Consider the following 19,614-nt stretch of genomic DNA (forward strand, 5'->3'; position numbering starts at 1 on the left):
TTCCTTCACCCTCTTCAAGTGAGCGGGGGGGTGAAGGATGGATGTTTGTTAGGAGGCTCACGACTAAAGGGAATGATTTGTTGATTACATGTGTTGTTGAACCTAGATTAGTTCCAGTAACGTTTCTGGTAGACACAGGAGCTCAAATCTCAGCTATTAAGAAGGAGGATGCTGATCGTGCTGGTGTAATTTTATCACGCAAAAAGATATTTGTGGCAGATGCCATGGGTGGTGTACATTCACAGACCATGGCCACAGTGAAGCTAAGGCTACCTGGAGAAGAGCAGTCCTGGGAAGTCCCTATGGTTGTGGGAACTCTCCCGCTTAACTTATTAGGACTAGACGTATTGAAGGGTAGAAGTTGGACAGATGATGAAGGGAGAGAGTGGATGTTTGGTATCCCCTCCCTAAATATTCGTTTACTACAGACAGCACCACCACTCCCTCCTTCCCATCTGACTTCAGTTAAACCTTACCCTTTACCTCTGGGAGCACGCACTGGTATTAGCCCAGTGCTGGCCGAACTAAAAGAACAAGGAATTGTGGTACCTACCCATTCACCTTTTAACTCTCCAGTATGGCCTGTCAGGAAACCAAATGGCAAATGGCGATTGACTATTGATTATCGTAGGCTAAATGCCAATACTGGACCACTGACTGCTGCAGTGCCTAATATTTCAGAATTAATAGCAGCTATCCAGGAGCAGGCTCACCCTATTATGGCTACCATTGATGTCAAAGATATGTTCTTTATGGTTCCCCTACACCCTGATGATCAACCCCGTTTTGCTTTTACATGGGAGGGTCAGCAATATACTTTCACCCGCCTCCCTCAGGGGTTCAAACACTCCCCAACTTTGGCTCATCATGCTCTGGCAAAAGAACTTGAACAGATTCCCTTGGAAGAAGGGGTTAAGCTCTATCAATACATTGATGATATCCTTATAGGAGGTGAACAATTGGCACCAGTGAAAATAATGCATGACAGAATAATCAAGCGATTAGAAGAGCTGGGGTTAACAATTCCTTCAGACAAAATCCAGACTCCAGCTGCTGAGGTGAAATTTTTGGGTATCTGGTGGAAAGGTGGTATGGCCTGTATCCCACAGGATACCCTCCTAGCTTTAGACCAACTCAAAATGCCAGAGAATAAAAAGGAATTACAGCATGCCCTTGGACTCTTAGTCTTTTGGAGAAAACACATTCCTGATTTCTCTATTATTGCCCGTCCACTGCATGACTTGTTGCGAAAGAAGGTATCATGGGAATGGATCCCAGTCCATGAAGAAGCTCTGCAGCTCCTAATTTTCGAAGCTATCACACATCAGTCCTTAGGTCCTATCCATCCTTCTGACCCTGTACAGATAGAATGGGGATTTGCTCAATCAGGGTTATCTATACATCTCTGGCAAAAGGGTCCAGAAGGCCCCACCAGACCTATTGGGTTCTATTCCCGTAGTTTCAAAGATGCAGAGAAACGATACTCTCAAATGGAGAAGGGGTTGTTTGTTGTTAGTCTGGCTTTGCGGGAAGCTGAAAGAACCATACGACAGCAGCCTATAATATTAAGAGGTCCATTCAAGGTTATCAAGTCTGTTATGTCTGGCACCGCCCCCCCTGATGGGGTGGCACAACGAGCTTCTGTCAGAAAGTGGTATGCTCAAATTGAACACTACTGTAATATCTTTTCAGTCACTGAAGGTGCTTCAAAAACACTTGCTATACAGGATGATGTTCTTTCTGCTATTGATGCTGATCTCCCCTCTGTCATCCAGGTTGCTCCTCCCTATTCAGACCAGTTGCAAAATGTCTGGTTCACAGATGCTTCTTCAAAGCGTGAAGGGAAAATTTGGAAGTATCGGGCCGTGGCCCTACAGATAGGGACTAATGTCACTATTGTTACTGAAGGGGAGGGGAGTGCTCAGGTTGGTGAGTTAGTAGCAGTATGGAGTGTGTTTCAACATGAATCACAGTCCACTACACGTGTGCATATTTATACTGATTCATATGCCGTCTTCAAAGGTTGTACAGAGTGGCTTCCCTTTTGGGAGAGAAACAGCTGGGAAGTTAACCGTATCCCAGTATGGCAAAAGGAAAAATGGCAGGAGATTTTGTCTATTGCTAAAGGGGGACAATTTTCTGTTGCATGGGTGGCTTCCCATCAGGAGGATGGATCCCCTGTTAGTTATTGGAACAACAAAGCTGATGAACTTGCTAGGATTGCTTCATTAAGACAAGGAGAACCAGACAGTGATAACTGGGAGAGACTTGTGGAATGGTTACATGTGAAAAGGGGGCATACTGGTGCTCTTGATCTCTATCGTGAAACCCAGGCTCGTGGTTGGCCAGTTACCAGAGAACAGTGTCGTACCTGCATTTCTGCCTGTGATCTATGCCGTTCCCGCCTGGACCGACATCCCTTACAGGATAATCCTCTCCATTTAAGAGAGGGAAAGCACTTATGGGAAACATGGCAGATTGATTACATTGGTCCTTTCCGTAAATCTGAAGGAAAACAATATGTACTAGTAGGTGTTGAGGTAGTCTCTGGTTTATTACAAGCTGAATCCGTTCCTCGGGCAACAGGGGAGAATACTATAAAGGCTTTAAAGAAGTGGTTTAGCATTCTCCCAAAACCCAGTTCCATCCAGTCAGATAATGGCTCTCATTTTACTTCAGGAGCTGTACAAGAATGGGCCAGAGAGGAAGGTATTCTCTGGATTTTTCACACTCCCTATTATCCCCAGGCTAATGGTATTGTGGAACAATCCAATGGCCTTCTTAAGAAATTTCTGAAGCCAGAAAAGAACAATTGGACTGCCCGTACCTCTGATGCAGTCAGAAGAGTTAATGATCGCTGGGGAATTAATGGCTGTCCCCGATTTAATGCCTTCTGTCCTAAGGCCCCACCACCTTTGCCAATTACTCTTAATCCTGATAAATTAGAAAAACCCTCTTATTTTCCTGGCCAACCTGTGTTGGTTGACCTGCCCAATGTAGGTCCAGTACCACTGACCTTAACTGAATCCCTTAACATGTATACCTGGAGGGCTAAGGACGCACGGGAGAAGGAATATAAGATTAATGTTCGATGGATTATTCCCTCATTTTGATCATACTAACAAAGCCCAAGGGGGCGAGCCGATGTCTTGTTTTATTTTGCAGAGGACCTTCGTTGGATCCTGACTGAACACAACTGTTGCTGACTTCTATAATTGGTGTTTTGGTAATATGCAACACTTGGGTGGAATTTCATTTTTGTTTATTAGATGTATCATGTGGACTGTAATTTCTGTAACTATTAGCTATCCCCTGATAGACTTTCGGGAAGAGGGAAATGGTATAAAAAACTCCTTTTTTCAACTAGCTGAACAAGTAGCAAATGTTTATAATTTGAGTAATTGTTGGGTCTGTGGAGGACCCATGGGACTTGAAACCTGGCCCTGGGTATCAACTCCTCTTGCCCCTAAATGGCTGGTAAGCAACTATAGTGGGACCAACCACAACATCTACTGGGAAGATAAGAATACATCTCCATGGCCAGTCCAGTATCCTGCTATGGGAATGTATTGTCTGAATCGTACACAGCCCGGTGGCGTCTATGTTGGGACTAGCAATTGTACTTGGACGTATGGTAAGGTTACTTCACAAATTAAGGGTGGTCAATGGGGGTGGTACAATCAGTCAGGAATGTTGCAAGGGTTTTCTCATTTTTGGTCCTCCACTAACAACACTTTGTTTAATAAAGCTGGGGGTACAGAATGTACCTGGAGCCCTGATGCTGGTGCCTGGAGATGTAGATGGTGCAGAAATGAAAGGGTTACCAGTAATAGTTGGAACTGCAATGTAGAAGGACATCCTTTTGGACCTCTCAACACCACATACTTTCAGGCTAAAGAACATGTAAATAAACTAACTAGCAAATGGAATGGACCCTTCGAGAATGGTTCAGTAGCATTAAAAGGACATTATTGGATTTGTGGTCATCATGCATATAAACGACTACCTGTTAATTGGACTGGGGTATGTTATGTTGGAGTAATCCGCCCGATGTTCTTTTTGCTCCCAGGAAAGGATGGTAGTGAATTGGGCGTCAAAGTATATGATGATCTCAACAGATACAGGAGGTCTATCGACACCTCCATAACACGTGGTAGCAAACAAACTTGGGGCAAAGATGAGTGGCCCCCTCAACGTATAATCAAACACTATGGGCCAGCTACATGGAACCCCAATGAGTGGATTAATGGTGCTCGAGAACCCATCTACAACCTAAACCGTATTATCAGATTACAAGCTGTCCTAGAAATCATTACAAACGAGACAGCCTATGCCCTTGATCTCCTTGCAGATCAAGCCTCACAGATGCGGGCGGCAATACTCCAACATCGCATGGTTTTAGATTACTTGTTAGCTGAAGAAGGGGGTGTCTGTGGCAAATTAAATGATTCCACTTGTTGTCTAAAGATTGATGATAATGGTAAAGTTGTTAAACAAATTGCTGATGGTATACATGTTCCCGTCCAAACTTAGAAAAGCCCAGACCTTGACCTTCTTCCTGGCTTCCAGGTGGACTGTGTGTAAAATGCATCTTAGTTTATCTATTGTGTTGTCACAACTTTCATGTTTGTTCTGTGTATGATACCATGTTTCATTGAACTTATCCAGTGTGTTGTATTGTCCATGTATTTTGTAACCTCCTCAAGTGATGGAGAAGTGGAGCACATCAAGAAATCTTTTGTAATGATTGTATTAAACATTTTAATTCCCCACCCTCACCTTCCTTTACCCTCATGCTTGCTATCTTTTTCTCACCATCCTGGATCAGCAGTGGTCAATTTTTAAGCAAACTTTGAGTCACGGGGTGGTGTAAGAGGCCATGCTTTTTACATTACTGTCTCAAAGTTTGCTGAAATGGAGACACACAGGAGATGGACAAGTCCGGGAGCTACGAAAGGGAGATAAGATACTGATCAATGGTCCTTGAGTGGTCTTTTTGTGTTGGCCTATCTCAAGGAAGATGGCCATCCCTGAGGACTAATGGCCCTTAAGTGGTCTTTCCTGTTGGCCCATCTCAAGGAAGATTGACAGCTCTGAGGAAGTCACAAGACTCTGACCCGAGCCGTCCCGAAATCTCTGGAAGGCTGGAAAGAAGGATAAAAAGGGCACGGACAAACCACGGTTTTGTGGGCATCTAGGTATCCGACCTCAGATTCCTCCACCGTTGTCCTACTGCTGCCTATTATCTCTTCTGGGATTGCTGCTCGAGACTCTGCTCCGAGGGACCTCGCTGCCCGAGACTCCACTTCCTGAGACCTCGCTACTCTGACCATCTTTTCTGCGATTCACCGATCTGTTGTTTGCAGCCTGCTACTCCGTTGCTGCTCTCCCCTACGCTTATTTTGCCCCGGACCAACATTAACAACGTGCTACGGGACGCTGCTGCATCCAGGAGGTGACTATTCCCCGCTTTAACGTAATTCTTGCTCTTTTCTACCTTTTTCTATCGCCTACTTTCCTTTCCCCATCACCCTAATTTTGGCATTCGCCGCTCTCCCTTCCCCATCCCCTCAATTGTCTATTATTTCCAATAAACTGGTCGGATCAACATTTGAATGCTCTTCTTCTTAATCTCACGCCGGGCATAACATTATTAAAAGAACCTTTGCCTCACTCCTAAATTGGAGCGAGACACTATTCATTTGAACTGTTACTTGGATCTCATCCATGACAGCAACATTAGTAATTGCATCTAAATACCTGCTTCAACTCCAAGGAATGATATGAAACTCCAATATGATCTGCTACAACAGGTGCATTTGCATTGTTCCCAGAATAATTCATGTTGCAAGATTGTGTGCCCTGGTGGTGCAGTGGTAGGAATGCCGCATGCAACACCGGAGGCCCGGGTTCGAATCACCCCTGTGCCGCAAGTGGTAGAAGTGCCGCTCTGCTACACAGGAGGCTGCAATCCCGGAGGCTGGACTTGATGATCTCTAAGGTCCCTTCCAACCTCCACGAGACTATGATACTATGATATGATACTATGATTCTCTTCCAGGACGGTTAAAAAAAAAAAAAAAAAAAAAAAGCAAACAAGAAGGAACTAAACAAGAAGAGTTTTCTCTGATTTCTGCTATTAAAAAAATAAAAAAATAAAAAAAATGCAAAAACATTCACTTTTTGAATCACTTTTTGAATATTTTCTTTATAACCATCAGATCCTCATTAACTTTCTCTCCAATGACAATGGGAAATAAATAACAGAAACCAGATATACAAAGTATTGCTTGTGATAATTTATTTTTTTGGTTTTGTTGTTGTTTCATTTTGTTTGACAGTTGTCAATGGAGTATTTTGTGAACATTTAAACTCTCTCATCCATTTTTGTTTTTCCATGATTAGCTGTGGAATCTTAGTTATGGATTGTTGTTTATGAAGTACCTGTAAGAAAGGAGAGGCACCTCCATATGCTAAGGCTTTTCATATATTTTACAGCACAACAGGGTAAAAGTAGAACTATATAAGTTATACAAAATGGAGGAGAAAAAATGTACTTTAGCAGGTTCAAGATCTGTTCACAATCAATCTGCCCGGGCACTGGTAGACACTGATATCCTGTTTTGGTCTCTATTATTGGAGAGATTTGTGAAGCTGTGCTGGCTCCCAGATGTATTTATTAATATTTACTTTCAGTGCTATATATATGTATGTGTGTGTGTATGTATACATATATATACACACATATACATATATATGTATATATATATACACATATGTAAACTTGCCATTTCTTGAGTCTTGTGCATATTTTTGCCTATTGCTACAATCTGTCTGCCATGGGTGAAATGTTAAATACTTATCTAAGTAATCTGTCTGTATATATATTGTATCCTATCTATAGCTTACTGTTCTTTGGACTCTGGATGAGACATAGAGCTGATTTAGACAGAAATATGATTTTTTTTATTTTTTTATTTTTTTAGGAGTGAAACTACTGTTACAAAATGCATCAACTTTTTCAAAATATTCATCTATTTTGTGTTACTTCATAAATTTCTGGTAGATAAATCTTTGTAAGTAGCTACTGACATTTTTCATCTAATTTCTTTTGTGTTTGTTTATATTCTGGATCAAGGATCAAAGGTAAATATATCCTTTGTCAGCATGTGAAGTCATGTAATCTCCAACTTCTGCTCCTAAGAGAGCATACATCATACCTGTCTTAAAACAGAATTCACACTGTCTTGTCAAAAATATTTTATACTCATCTGACAGGGTTACCCCCTACAGCTAAGAATGAGCATTAACCACATTTCCAGTGTTAATTTTAAAAGCAAAGCAAGAAATGTAATGACAGTATCTGTGAGAAAAGACTATAAAAATTATGAGAACTAAAGACTGAGCTTGTCTTATGTGGCAAGCAAGGGAGCTTTTCAGTGTTACAATAAAAGAATGCCTGCATTCTGATATACAAAATGAAAATTAAATGAAGCCATTTTATTTTGGATGAACTAATAAGCAACTCCACCCCTTTTCCGGTCACAGTCATGAGTATAAAACTACAATCTCCTATCAAGTGATTTTTTTTTTCTTATGTTCAGACAGATGAACATTATTTATTAAAATATGCATAGATTTCTTTTTCTTTTCTTTTTTTTTTTTAAATAAACTAATAACACAGAAGAACAAAGATTATCTGATTATCTTTAGTCATGCATTTGTCCAGTTCTTAACCTGTTACAGGGAAAACAAAAACAAAAAGTAAAACCAACCACAGCAAAATCTCTCCAGAGACATTCACATAGAAAACAGTTTGTATAATCTCCTCGTATTATCTCCTCTGACCAAATAACACTTGTTTATATTTGCTCAGGCAGGTCAAGAGCAGCTGAATATATATATATGTTTTTTTTTACCACATTTTCACTCTTCCGCCCATAATGAAGATAATTTTAGCTATTTCTGAATTTTAAAAGGTAGCAGAAGATTCTCTTAGGAACATCATTACATTACATGGTTTAATAAATCTCATCAAATACTCAGGATTATAACTTATTATTTGTTAATTTCATACTATTAATTGTTGGAGTCTCTCAAATTTTTCATTTCCTTTAAGTAAACAGAGACTTCTACAAAACTTTTCTGCAAGTTTTGTTGTTGTTGTTGTTGTTTGTTTGTTTGTTTGTTTTTTCCAGATAAATTAAGGTCAAAATATCAAATGAAATATGAAGTTACATGGTCAGTCCAATGATTCTTTTCTCACACGCGGAAATAAATCTACAAGTTTGATTTAGAATATCAGGAAACTAACAAGATGTGGCCCAGTAACAACTAAGAATATTTTCTTCAGAGACAAACACAGTTTCCCTGTTGTATGAATGTGATCTTGGGGCATTTTGGGTAATGATTATTTAAGAGCTATTGTAGGTCATTGCTATCTTTTATATAGAAGTCGCTGTGTTTGACAAAAGTCTACACTGTTTACAAAAATTGTCTATCATTACAGTTCATTACAGACATCAGAGGAAATTACAGTGTCAGAGGAAACATGATTGGGTATTCAAAGCTACTTCTTATCTAAAGAGAGAAACTGTCTGGATTGAAAAAGGATCAGACATTTGTATCCTATTTGTACTAAATACAACATGAAAGTATGAGGAATTCTATTAAGGCCACCATGGCCATCTGTGGATTTTTTTAGGGTAAAATCTGTGTAAATCTATAAACCTAATACTAATACTGTAGTTCTCACCATCTCCAAACAATAAGGGCACTCTCTTTCTCTTTGCTGCTTGGAGCAAATAATTAATATGCACAATATTAAACAAAACAAATACTTGAGAGCTGAGCACAAGAATTAGAATACAGTGGTAGGTTTAGGTTGGATATCAGCAAAAACTACTTTACATGAAGGGTTGTGAAGCACTGGAATCAGCTCCCCAGGATGGTGGTTGAGTCACCATCCCTGGATGTGTTTAAAAACCATTTGGCTGTGGTGTTCAGGGACATGATTTAGTGAAGGGTTGTTAGAATTAGGGTAGTATGGTTATGGTTGGCCTTAATGATCTTTAAGTTCTTTTCCAACCTGAGTAATTCTATGATTCTTTGGTTCTTTGAATGTCTTCAAGGTGTTTGTAACAACTCATTCATACTGGGGGCCTTTCATGAGCGTGGAGAAAAACAGTTTTTCCTTATGATGCTGCTTATGTACATCTGGTGTTATGATCCTTCAGTATTTTCCAGTAACTAGGATCACTAATATTTTCTGTGCCCTTCCCAGACTTCACCTTTCATCTCTCTCCTGACTTTCAGACTCCTCCATGTTTTATTTTTAGCTGACATTAATTTGAACTCTACACTGGCACATTTCCACTTAACCTATACCTCTTGCTTTTACTTGGTGAACAACAATTGTAGAAAACACTGCAGAGCTTATATGTTACATGTATTTTTTTTCATTCTTTCATATGTTTTGCATGGCTTTTTCTAATTCAAAAGTAATTTTTACATAACAGATTAAAAATGTAATAGAAGAAAAAAAAAATCAAAAATCTATAAAATAAGAAGCGAATGGAAGACAAATAAGTAAAATCCAAGTGAATCCCTTTTTCCAGACAGATCATTTTGAATATTTGTGATTATTTGATGACTCATAGATCCATAACTGCTGCTGAGTAGAGTAAGAGTATAGAAACTGTCTGAGACATCTTTGTATTCACTGTAGATTATGTGTAAAAAACACAGTGGGAAATTAATTGTGAAGTTTTATTTGAGCCCAGTAGTATGATACATGATCATTTTCAGAAAAAAAAATGGATCAACATTAAAACATTTTACTATCTTATTATCCAATGTTACACATAAATTTTTATAACCATCAGCTTAGAATTTTAAAGATCTGTAGTACTGTTATAGTGAAATCGATTACTTCAGATAATTTTGTATTCAATAATAATAATAATAATAAAATCTATGGTGATATATCAGTTATATTTAAACTCTTAAATACTTATGCTCGGATAATATTTTGTTATAAATACAGTAATATAACTTGGTCGATTGCAGTATTTATGTTGAATATTGATTCTAACTTGAACAATTTCTTATTTATTTATTTGTTTGTTTTTTTTTCCCCCACTATCTGTTTTGCTAAAATAAGTATTGGTTTTATGTATTTCCCAATAGCTCCATTATAGAAATTAGTATGCAGTTGTTGTAACAGGTATTTATTTTTACATTTATAGGAAAGGATATTTATTTTTGTTTTATCATCTTACAAACAATAAATAGATTATTAAGTACTTCTGACAATTGTATTCTATTTTGTCACACAAGCTTATTTATATAATGAAGCATTATACAAATGTAAATATTTAACATTGCTTAATGAATATATTCAACTGTGAGAGCAAAATTCTGTCAACTTTGGAAATACATTAAAGCTTGTGGATGACAGAATATTTACAATAACCATTTATGGCTTATATTCCTCCTTCCGGACTTTCAAGACCTGGATTTTCTTTGCCCAGAATGGAGGTCTTGATATCCAAGGCAGCACAATCTTAGTTTATTTATTTATTTATTCAGATGGAGAATGCCCATTCTCTCAACTAGTGATAGGCCTGGTATGATTTTCCAAAAAATCTCCACATCCAAGACTTAGGTCTTTGTTTTTGTGCTTCAATGTGATACAACGAGTTGATTTTGGTTACTAAAAATTTATGGAAAAAACAAATGATCAAACAATAACTAATCTACAGTATTTCTTTGGGAAGCATACATGCTTGCAAGCTGTTTAAAGTGAGGTCCCCAGCCTACAAGGTAGTCATAATTTTGATCCATGTCTGATGTATTTGAGCCTAAGGAGCTGAGAGATCCTGCCAAAGAGCCAGTCCCCTCAAAAGCATATGTCTGAAGTGAGTCATATGGAGGAGCACTAGGGTCTGTATTGGCTTCTTCAAGCTTTTCTGAAATGAATTGCCTGAAAATAGCACTGTCAGGACCAACCTGCAGAGACTGTCTGTAGAGGCTGTGGATTTCTGTGTTGATTTTCTTTCGCGGTTTGTGTGTTCTCAAGACAGTGCGTGTCCTCAGTGCTGAAATATCAAAAGCTTCTGTGTCCTCCTCACCACCTCCTTCATCATCATACCTTACAATGTTCTCTCTGAATTCTTCCACTTTCTCTGAAAACAGAGTCTTCTTTCTCTGCTGTCTTATGCCTATAATTGCCGAAAAGAACACTGACAAAACAAACAAAACAAAACAAAATGAAAGTGAGGGAAAATATAAATAGAGACAGAAACTTTGAATGTGGCTGGAAAGCCTTTAAAAATAATAATGTTTCTTATTATCACTGCAATTGCAAAGTGAAGCTATCTTATCAGATTTATACAGCTGTGATTTTTACAGATTTTATGGTTTTGAACTAAGTATAGTATGTGGTGGAAAAACTGCTACAGAGGGACTTATAAAATGGGTGAATGAAATGGAGCAATTCTTTGAGCAGATGAGAGTTGGAAGCAGTGATGGAAACAGATTATGTTTTTTGAAACTACTTAGTTTTATCACATAATATATCAATTTTATATTCAAAATTTAAAGTTTTTAATCTCTCCTTTCACATCAGAGCCTCAGGAAGAACAGATGAAGAATGAGGCAATGAGCAAGATATACTCCTCAACTGGTCAAAAATAATTCAGTTCCATAGATAATGTAGGGTGCAGCTCAATTTTTTATATGGCATTGATTTAGAAATTTGAGGACTCACCCAGAGATTCGGTTAGAAAATCAGAAGTAAAATTACAGGAAATAATTAGTTCCAACTTCTATGCCTTGTGCTAAGGTAAAGAAAACCATAAGCTTGTGGACAAAATGCAGCATATGGGTGATGTTTACTTGTTTAGTGTAATTTTTCTCTAACATTAAAATAATTCCAATATCTGTCTGGGACTTCTTCTTTTCTTGTATTGATACTACAGCAAATCAAAATAGTATATCAAAATAGAGTTGCCAGACATCATTTTCAGTCCTGTTTTCTTATGCTTACTGGTTACATGCTTTGTATGTTGTTAATCTTAGATTAGATTAACTGTATAACAAGGGTAGATAAAAGAATGTTCTTCACATACTTATGCTTGGAAAACAAGAAAAAATGTGTTTACTTACAATTATATTGTATTTCTTTCACTGATATAAAAGTCTAAAAATATTAATACTGTATAATAATTTCTCTTATTAAAAAATATACTAAGAGAATATTTCTCTCTTAAAATTTGTTTCATAAGACAATGAGACTTTTTCCAGACATTCTATTTGAGCTGTCAGATAGTTTGTTGCAGTTTTCCTGCCTGATTTGTTTCTGATTATATTTCTTCCTATTTCTTAGAAGTTTCTGAAAAACAAGTTATGTTAGGTTTATGCAATTTTAAATGATGACTTGATAATAGTGAAATATGGCTTCACCTTCACTTTCTTATGTTGGGTATGTTTGTAGAGTTACACAATTAATTGAAAAATTGTTTCCCTAGGATCTGTCAATTATTTGGTGATACTTCTGGGTATGGTATATCCTGTGTTATTTTATTATAAAGCATAATATGGGTATGACATATTATTCCACAAGTAACAGAAGCTGGAGTTGGAGCTGGAAGTCTTTCCCTGCTGCTTTATTCTCATGAGCTTGAATGATAAAGCAAATCTATCCAGCTCAATCACCTTTATTTCTTTCCTGGCCTCAAACTAACATTTCTTAACCATAACTCAGGCATGGATTCAGGAAGGATAGCTAATCTTTGGTAATTCATTTCTACAATGTGCCTGCTGTTATGGTATGTCAGTATCAAGTCACTCGTCAAACACTTCAGAGATATTGTGCTCTATTTCCTTTTGTTGAAAAAGAGAATATGTAGTAGAGATTGTTGCATGCTCTGCCAACAACAGCAACAAAAGCTGTTTATCTGAGTGGTGTGACTCCACTGTGTCTTACAGCAGCCACAGCCCTGAGCAGGGCTGAAAATGCCAGACTAAACCATGCAGGTCTGGTTTTGTGAGTGTCACTTTCTGACTATGCATAATTGAGACTTCACAAACACATCTCCAATTTGTTTAGGGTGCTTCCTTTTCACTTACATACTTTACAAGAGTAGTGAAGGATAATTTTATGTCTCTTGAGAGGAAAAAGATATCATCATATGACTAAAAGGTAATCTGAAGATGCTGTTATTACAGAATTGCAGAATGGCTGAGTTTGGAAGCTTATCTCTGGAGGCCAGCTAGCCCAACTCCTTCTCAAGCAGGCCCACCCAAAGCCATGTCCAGGCAGCTTCTGACAAATTCCAAGGAGACCCCACAACCTCCCATCTATCTCTGTACAACCTTTGTTAGTGTCAGACACCTGCATAGCACATGAGTTCTCACCAATGAACAGGGAGAACCTCCTGTCCTGTTTGTGACCATTGCCTCTTGTCCTAGCACTGTGTATCACTGAAAAGATCCTGGCTCCATCTTCTTTGCACCTTTCCTTCAATTGTTTTAACACACTGATAAGATTTCCCCTAAGTGTCCTCTTCCCAAGGCTGAACAGTCTGGACAGAGAAACATCTCACTTGTTTCTAGAGATAGGCTTGCTTTGAGAGAATTTTCTTTAATTAAATTGCATTTACCTTAGCTACGCATTTGGCATAACTAAGGAAGAATGAGTATTTCTCCACCAAATGAGAGTCTCTTATACTAACCAATCTCCTTTTGTTACTCAGTCTCAGCTTTGCCTCGGCTCAGTACAGACTTTGCCTTTCCAGACCTTTATTGCTGTTAATGCTGGAGAAATAAGTAGAATCATGGATCAACTAAAGCCAGCTTTTATTGCATTGTGTTAGGATTCAAATTTTATGGAAAACTCGAAAAAAATAGCATTGCTTTAAAAAGCAGAAAAGAAACAAAAGGTCTGCATTGTTACATTTTTTTCCTCAATAAGATAGTATTTCTATTTTTTTCCCCAGTCTAGGAGGCACCTTTGCTACATAATCTGAACTATTGGAGAACATAATCATATATCTTACTCATACTTACCCAGGAGTATTAGTAGGCAAGCCAAAACAGCAACTAAAGCTTCTGTGCTGAGGCCTATGGAATACAAGAAAGCTCCATATCGACAGTATAACATGTTCACTTCAGTATCACAGTCACAGACAGTGACAGTGAGTGTGTTTGTGCTTGTAAGTGGTGGAGATCCATTATCCAGAATTAAGATTGGCAAGAAGAAATAAAACTGTTCTTGTCTACTGAAGCCACTTACTGCTGTGAAAATTCCAGCTGTGTTATCTAGAAGATAAATTACGTGTGATATAAATTTCACATTTAGCAACAATAAAAATGCAGTGGTATCCAACCTATTTAAAATAAATGATAAATATGACTGAAGTTAAGAAAGTAAGTCCAGCTATGGACATGTGTCCTTTACTTGTGTGAACTATGAAAAAATGCATTATTTTGTCACATATTATTTTCCAGGTTCACTAATCTTTTTTTTTTATTATTTTATTTTTTTTTAAAAGCTATGTTTTTCATGTTTAAAGCTAAGTAAATAAATAAATCCCATTGTTCTGGCCAATTATGTGGTTCTTACAATGATTCCATGTAAATAATCCAGCAAGTCTGCAGATGACATATAGAAACTTTACCAGTGAAAGGTCTCCAAAAGTGTGCCTGATAGCCCACAGAGAGAACATGTGGAAACTGAAAGAACTGAAAGCAAAGAAGTCCACTAAAAATAATCTTTTATTTCTTTCTCTAATTCAAAACTTGATCTAGCTGAGCTCCTATTATCTAAATGAAGGAAAAGCTGCTAGAGGCTCTCACCTTGCTTTATATTTAACTATAGGCATTCAGAAACCAGTTCTGTATAAAGCCCAATAAGCAGCTTAAGTTCAGCTTCTGCTGCATATTAATGAGCTTGAATCTGAAACTTGAATCTGCTGCATATCAACGAGCTTGGAAAACAAATTAACATTAAATAAATCTGTGTATAATGGATAGAAGAAAAAAGTAAAAAATTGTGACATGAATATTTATATCATGGCAGGGTGAATTATTGTGTGTGTGCATGTATGCAGATACAAAGACGGAACAACAACAAAACTTACACTTTTCTTTCTTTCCATCTTCCTTCCTTCCTTTCTTTTCTTTTCTTTTTTTTTTTTTTTTTTTTTTAATCATCTCTACAAAATATTTATACAACCAATCTACTGAAGTTCTTTCATGTTTCTCGTCAAATTTTAGGGAGACAAAATGCTCCAGATCTGTTGATCACATTTCTCATAGAATTCTAGAATTCCTTAGGTTGGAAGGGACCTTGAAGATACTGCTTTGGGCTGGTTTACCACCCACTGAATCAGACTTCTCGGGGACCCTTCCAACCTGGCCTGGAAGATGGGAAATTCAGGGATGGGGCATCCAAAACTTCTCTGGGCACACTCTCCTGATGCCTGACCACCTTTCCCCTTGTTCTATCACTATCAAACTGTAAAAAGTCAATCATCTCCCTCCTATTTTATATATAAAAATATAAGCTTCCCTCAAGCACTAGAAGGCTGAATAGAGGTGTCCCCAGAGACCTTCTCACTGAAGTGATGAAGTAACAGATTTGTACTAAAAGCAATTTCTCCCTGGCAGTCTTGTTACATAGATAAGCAGTAATGGGATGTACTAACTTTCGTGTTAAAATTGTCTCTTACATTAACAGCAAGAACTCAAAGGAATAACTATATTTTTCATCTGAGATTTTTTTCTTTCCTTGACACAAAATCTTCCTTTGCTGTTCAATTACAATAACATTTTCGTTTTAAGTGAATAATTTTCCAATTGCTAATGTGAGAAGAGTTAAATCCATGCATATCTGTATAGTTTTTAATGACTTTACCTTGATTATCTTTGACAGTAAAATGTGAGTTGTTTGTGGCCTCCTGAGCCAACGAGAAGTAAAATTGGTGGCTTTCTGATGAATCATCTTTATCCACTGCACTGATACTCTGAATTAGCTGGAAAGTGGTAAGCACAGTTGTTTAAGAATTAAAGTGTCTAACACTCCTAAAATTGTAAAAAAAACCATATCAGATATAACCTTAAACTGTTATCGCTAGAAATTAGATTTGTAAATGCATATTAAATACATGCTATGTGCTCACAAATATTAAGGTACCATACCCAAACAATCAAATCAAGACTGGTATTCTGCAAATATTTTACTTTGTGTTTTTTTTGGTTTTTTTGTTTTTTTTTGTTTTGGTTTGTTTTTTTTGTTTTTTTGTTGTTTTTTTTTTCCCATTAGTTTTGGAGAGATGGGCATCAAAATCTTCAGAAAATATAAGACTTCCTGGACCAAAAGACAAGAGGCAAATGAGATTTCCATAAATGAAGCACAGAAGAATCATGCAATTGAATGGATTTTTCTATACAAAATACATTTCCTTTGAGCCCACAAACATATTGACATCATTCATCTGATATATTGTAGCAGCAGCAAGGGAGAAGTTTACAAATTCATGAGCTGAATTGTTGATTTTGAATATTATAACAGACTGATAATGGAATTTCTTGAATGAAAACACTTTGTGTTCAATATATTATGTCTCTGTAAGTAACTAAAAATTTTATATCTAACAAATTCCATGTGTTTCTGCTAATTAAAAAAAAAAAAAAAAAAAAAAAAAAGGTGGTTTTTTTTTGTTTCTTCCACTAGTGGAAGCTACTACAGCCTTCCATCTGTGCCTTTGAAAACTCATTCCTGATCAAGCTTTCTTTCAGTGAAAGAGTTAGGAAGCTAAGTTTGAAATCTACAAATTTCACAGTGTGAAGGGTAGTGTATACCCCAGAAGCTTTACATTCTTAGTATTCTTCCCTTTTTATATGTGAAATACAATTCAAACCTGTAATTTCAAAATATTTTATTGTTAATAATGAGAGGAGTGATTGCTCATTGATACATCTGGCCACAGTGTACAAAGGCTGTAGCTTGGACTAAAGGCCAATCAGAATACACTGTGCATACATAATTTTACCGTGTTTTAATATTATAAGAGATGTCAATGAGGATATCGCCCCAGCGTTACTCATGCACCCCTAGAATTCAGGTAAAAATTTCCTTTCTTTTTTTTCTATGAACATTTCATTATGTAGGAAAATAATATCGAATGAGTAGTTTTCATTTTTACTGTAACTAATGACTAATTTATTATATGTAAAGCAGTAAGTAAATTAATAGGTTTTTTTTTCTTATCTCAAACTCAAAATGCTCTGCATACATAATTAATAATAAAAATTACTAAGCAAGATGCAACACTGAAGTCATTTTGTATGTGATCTCCAAATTATATGAAGTCAGAATTGCCAGAATTAATGTGTTAGAGAAATTAGCATTAATTCAGTTTGTAGGTGCATCTCGTGCAGCTTGTCTTCAGCTGAGTTTTTACAATAATGAGAAAAATGACTGCTAACTCATTCACACTTACCTGACCAGGGATTGCATTTTCACAAACATATGTTTCATAATATTTAGGGAATTCTGGTGCGTGGTCATTTACATCAAGAACTTGAATATATACATTTGCTTCTGAAATTTTTTCAGGATTTCCTAATGATTAAAAAAGGCAGAAATTTGATGTTATTAATTAACTACTTTTTCAAGGTAATGTAGACATGAGGAAACTTCATTACATTTGATGGAGAAGAAAGTCACAACTGAGACATACAGACACATTATGTATGAAATTGTTCTTAATTATTTTGTTCAGATTTAACCTGTAAAATGATTGGGCAAGTTCTTTTGAAGTAAGAATAAAAAATTTAATCTTAATTGCTAAAAAAGAACAGAAGGTGCTGAGATTTGCATATGCAATTGAGAAGGTTTTTGCAGTGCATTGATGGTAACTTCCTTCTCCAAGTGGCTGAGGAATCAATGAGGAGAGACGCTGTACTGGACCTTATTCTCACCAGCGAAGAAGAGCTTGCTAGGAATGTGAAAGTAAAAGACAGTCTTGTCTTCAGTGACCATGAAATGGTCAAGATGCTTAAGGCAGTTAGGAGAGTGCAAGCTCACAGTCCTGGAGTTTGGGAGAAAAGACAATGGCCTTTTCAAAGATCTGCTTCTTTGAGTACTACAGATCAAAGATTTAGATGGAAGAGAGGTCCAAGAAAGCAGGTTAGTGTTCAAAGACCACTTTCTCCAAGCTCAGGAGAGGAGGTGGAAGAGGAAGTCAGGTGAAAATGCCAGTAGGCCAGCATGAAAGAACAAAGAGATCCTGGTCAAACTCAAAAAAAAAAAAAAAAAAAAAAAAAAGGAACTTACAGAGGGTAGAAGAAAGAACAAGTAACCTGGAATGAATACAGAGATGTTTTCTGAGTAGCCAGGAATCAAATTAGGAAAGACAAAACCTAGACACAATAGAATCTTTCCTGGGACAAATGCTACAAGAAAGACTTCTACAAATACCTCAGTAATAAAAGAAAGACTAGGGAAAATGTGAGCGCTCTCTGGAAAGAAACAGAAGATCTGCTTATGCAGGACAATGAAAAGACTGAGGTACTGAATGCCATATTTGACTCAGTCTTTACCAGCAAGACTGGCCTTCAGGAATCTCAGGTCCTAGCAGCAAGGCTGAGTGGCTGGAGTTAGGAAGACGTACTTGGTGGAGGTTAAGTTGAGGAATACTTGAACAAACTGAATGTTCAGAAGTCCATGATCTCTGATGGGATGCATCCAAGAGTGCTGAGGGAGATGGCAGCTGTGATTGCGAGGCTGCTTTTGTACAAGCTAGATAAACAGTGAGGTGGATCAAAAACTAGCTGAATGACCAAGTACAGATGCTTGTGGTCAGTGGCACAAAGTCTAGTTGGAGGCCTGCAAGAAATTCAAGTTCCTGTCCTGGTTAACATCATTAACTGTCTCAACAACATGGTAGAATCCATTCTTAGTATATTTTGCTTGTGACATGAAACAGGGAAATTACTTACTCACCAGAGTCATGCAGCCATCTAGAGGGAACCTAACAGGCTGTAGAGTTGTGCTGACAAAAGCTGCATGAAGTTCAACAAGGAGAAGTGCAGAGTCCTGCACATGGAGAATAACAACCCCAGGCACCAGTATACACTGAGAGCTACTCAATTGGGAAGCAACTCTGCAGAAAAAGACCTGAGGGCATGGGTGAACACCAACTTGAGGGAAAGTTACAAAGAGTCTAATGACTAATGCAGCTCCTCTCAGTTTTGGAAATGGTAGCAAAGCCTGTTCCTGAGAAATGATAGCCAGCCTTGACTAACTCCCCCCATTTTATTGTTCTATATCATATAGTATAGAATATTGTTTTGGTCAGTTTGGGTCAACTGTTGTGGTTCTGTTCCCCCCTCCCCCCCCCAGCTCCCGGTAGATGGACCCTCTGCCTTTTTGCTGGCAGGGCAGTATGAGAAGCAGGACTATACTGATGTATTACCAACATTATTTTCCATCTAGATCCAAGACACAGCATCATACCAGCTACTGTGATGAAAATTGATTCTATCCCTGCTGAAATCAGGACACACCTGAAACCAACAGAACAAAAAGATCTGCACATACCGAAT

The 19,614-nt window shown here is 37.5% G+C and overlaps 1 protein-coding gene across 13 annotated transcripts in view; it reads right to left on the reverse strand.

The window, feature by feature from the left end:
* Positions 1-9,754: 9,754 nt before the first annotated feature.
* Positions 9,755-19,614, reverse strand: part of LOC107309979 (cadherin-19) — a 93,693-nt gene continuing 83,833 nt past the window's right edge. For all 13 annotated transcript variants that reach the window (XM_015855198.3, XM_085537548.1, XM_085537541.1 and 10 more), the window contains 4 exons: positions 17,508-17,629; positions 15,920-16,037; positions 14,071-14,322; positions 9,755-11,243 (listed from right to left, as the gene is read on the reverse strand). In XM_015855198.3, the coding sequence (XP_015710684.2) occupies positions 10,753-11,243; positions 14,071-14,322; positions 15,920-16,037; positions 17,508-17,629 (983 nt within the window). In that variant the 3' untranslated portion in view covers positions 9,755-10,752. The remainder of the gene's footprint in view (positions 11,244-14,070; positions 14,323-15,919; positions 16,038-17,507; positions 17,630-19,614) is intronic.

This window comes from Coturnix japonica, chromosome 2 (genome assembly GCF_054131305.1).
Source record: "Coturnix japonica strain WE chromosome 2, WE-NBRP24, whole genome shotgun sequence".
NCBI classification, from domain to species: domain Eukaryota; kingdom Metazoa; phylum Chordata; class Aves; order Galliformes; family Phasianidae; genus Coturnix; species Coturnix japonica.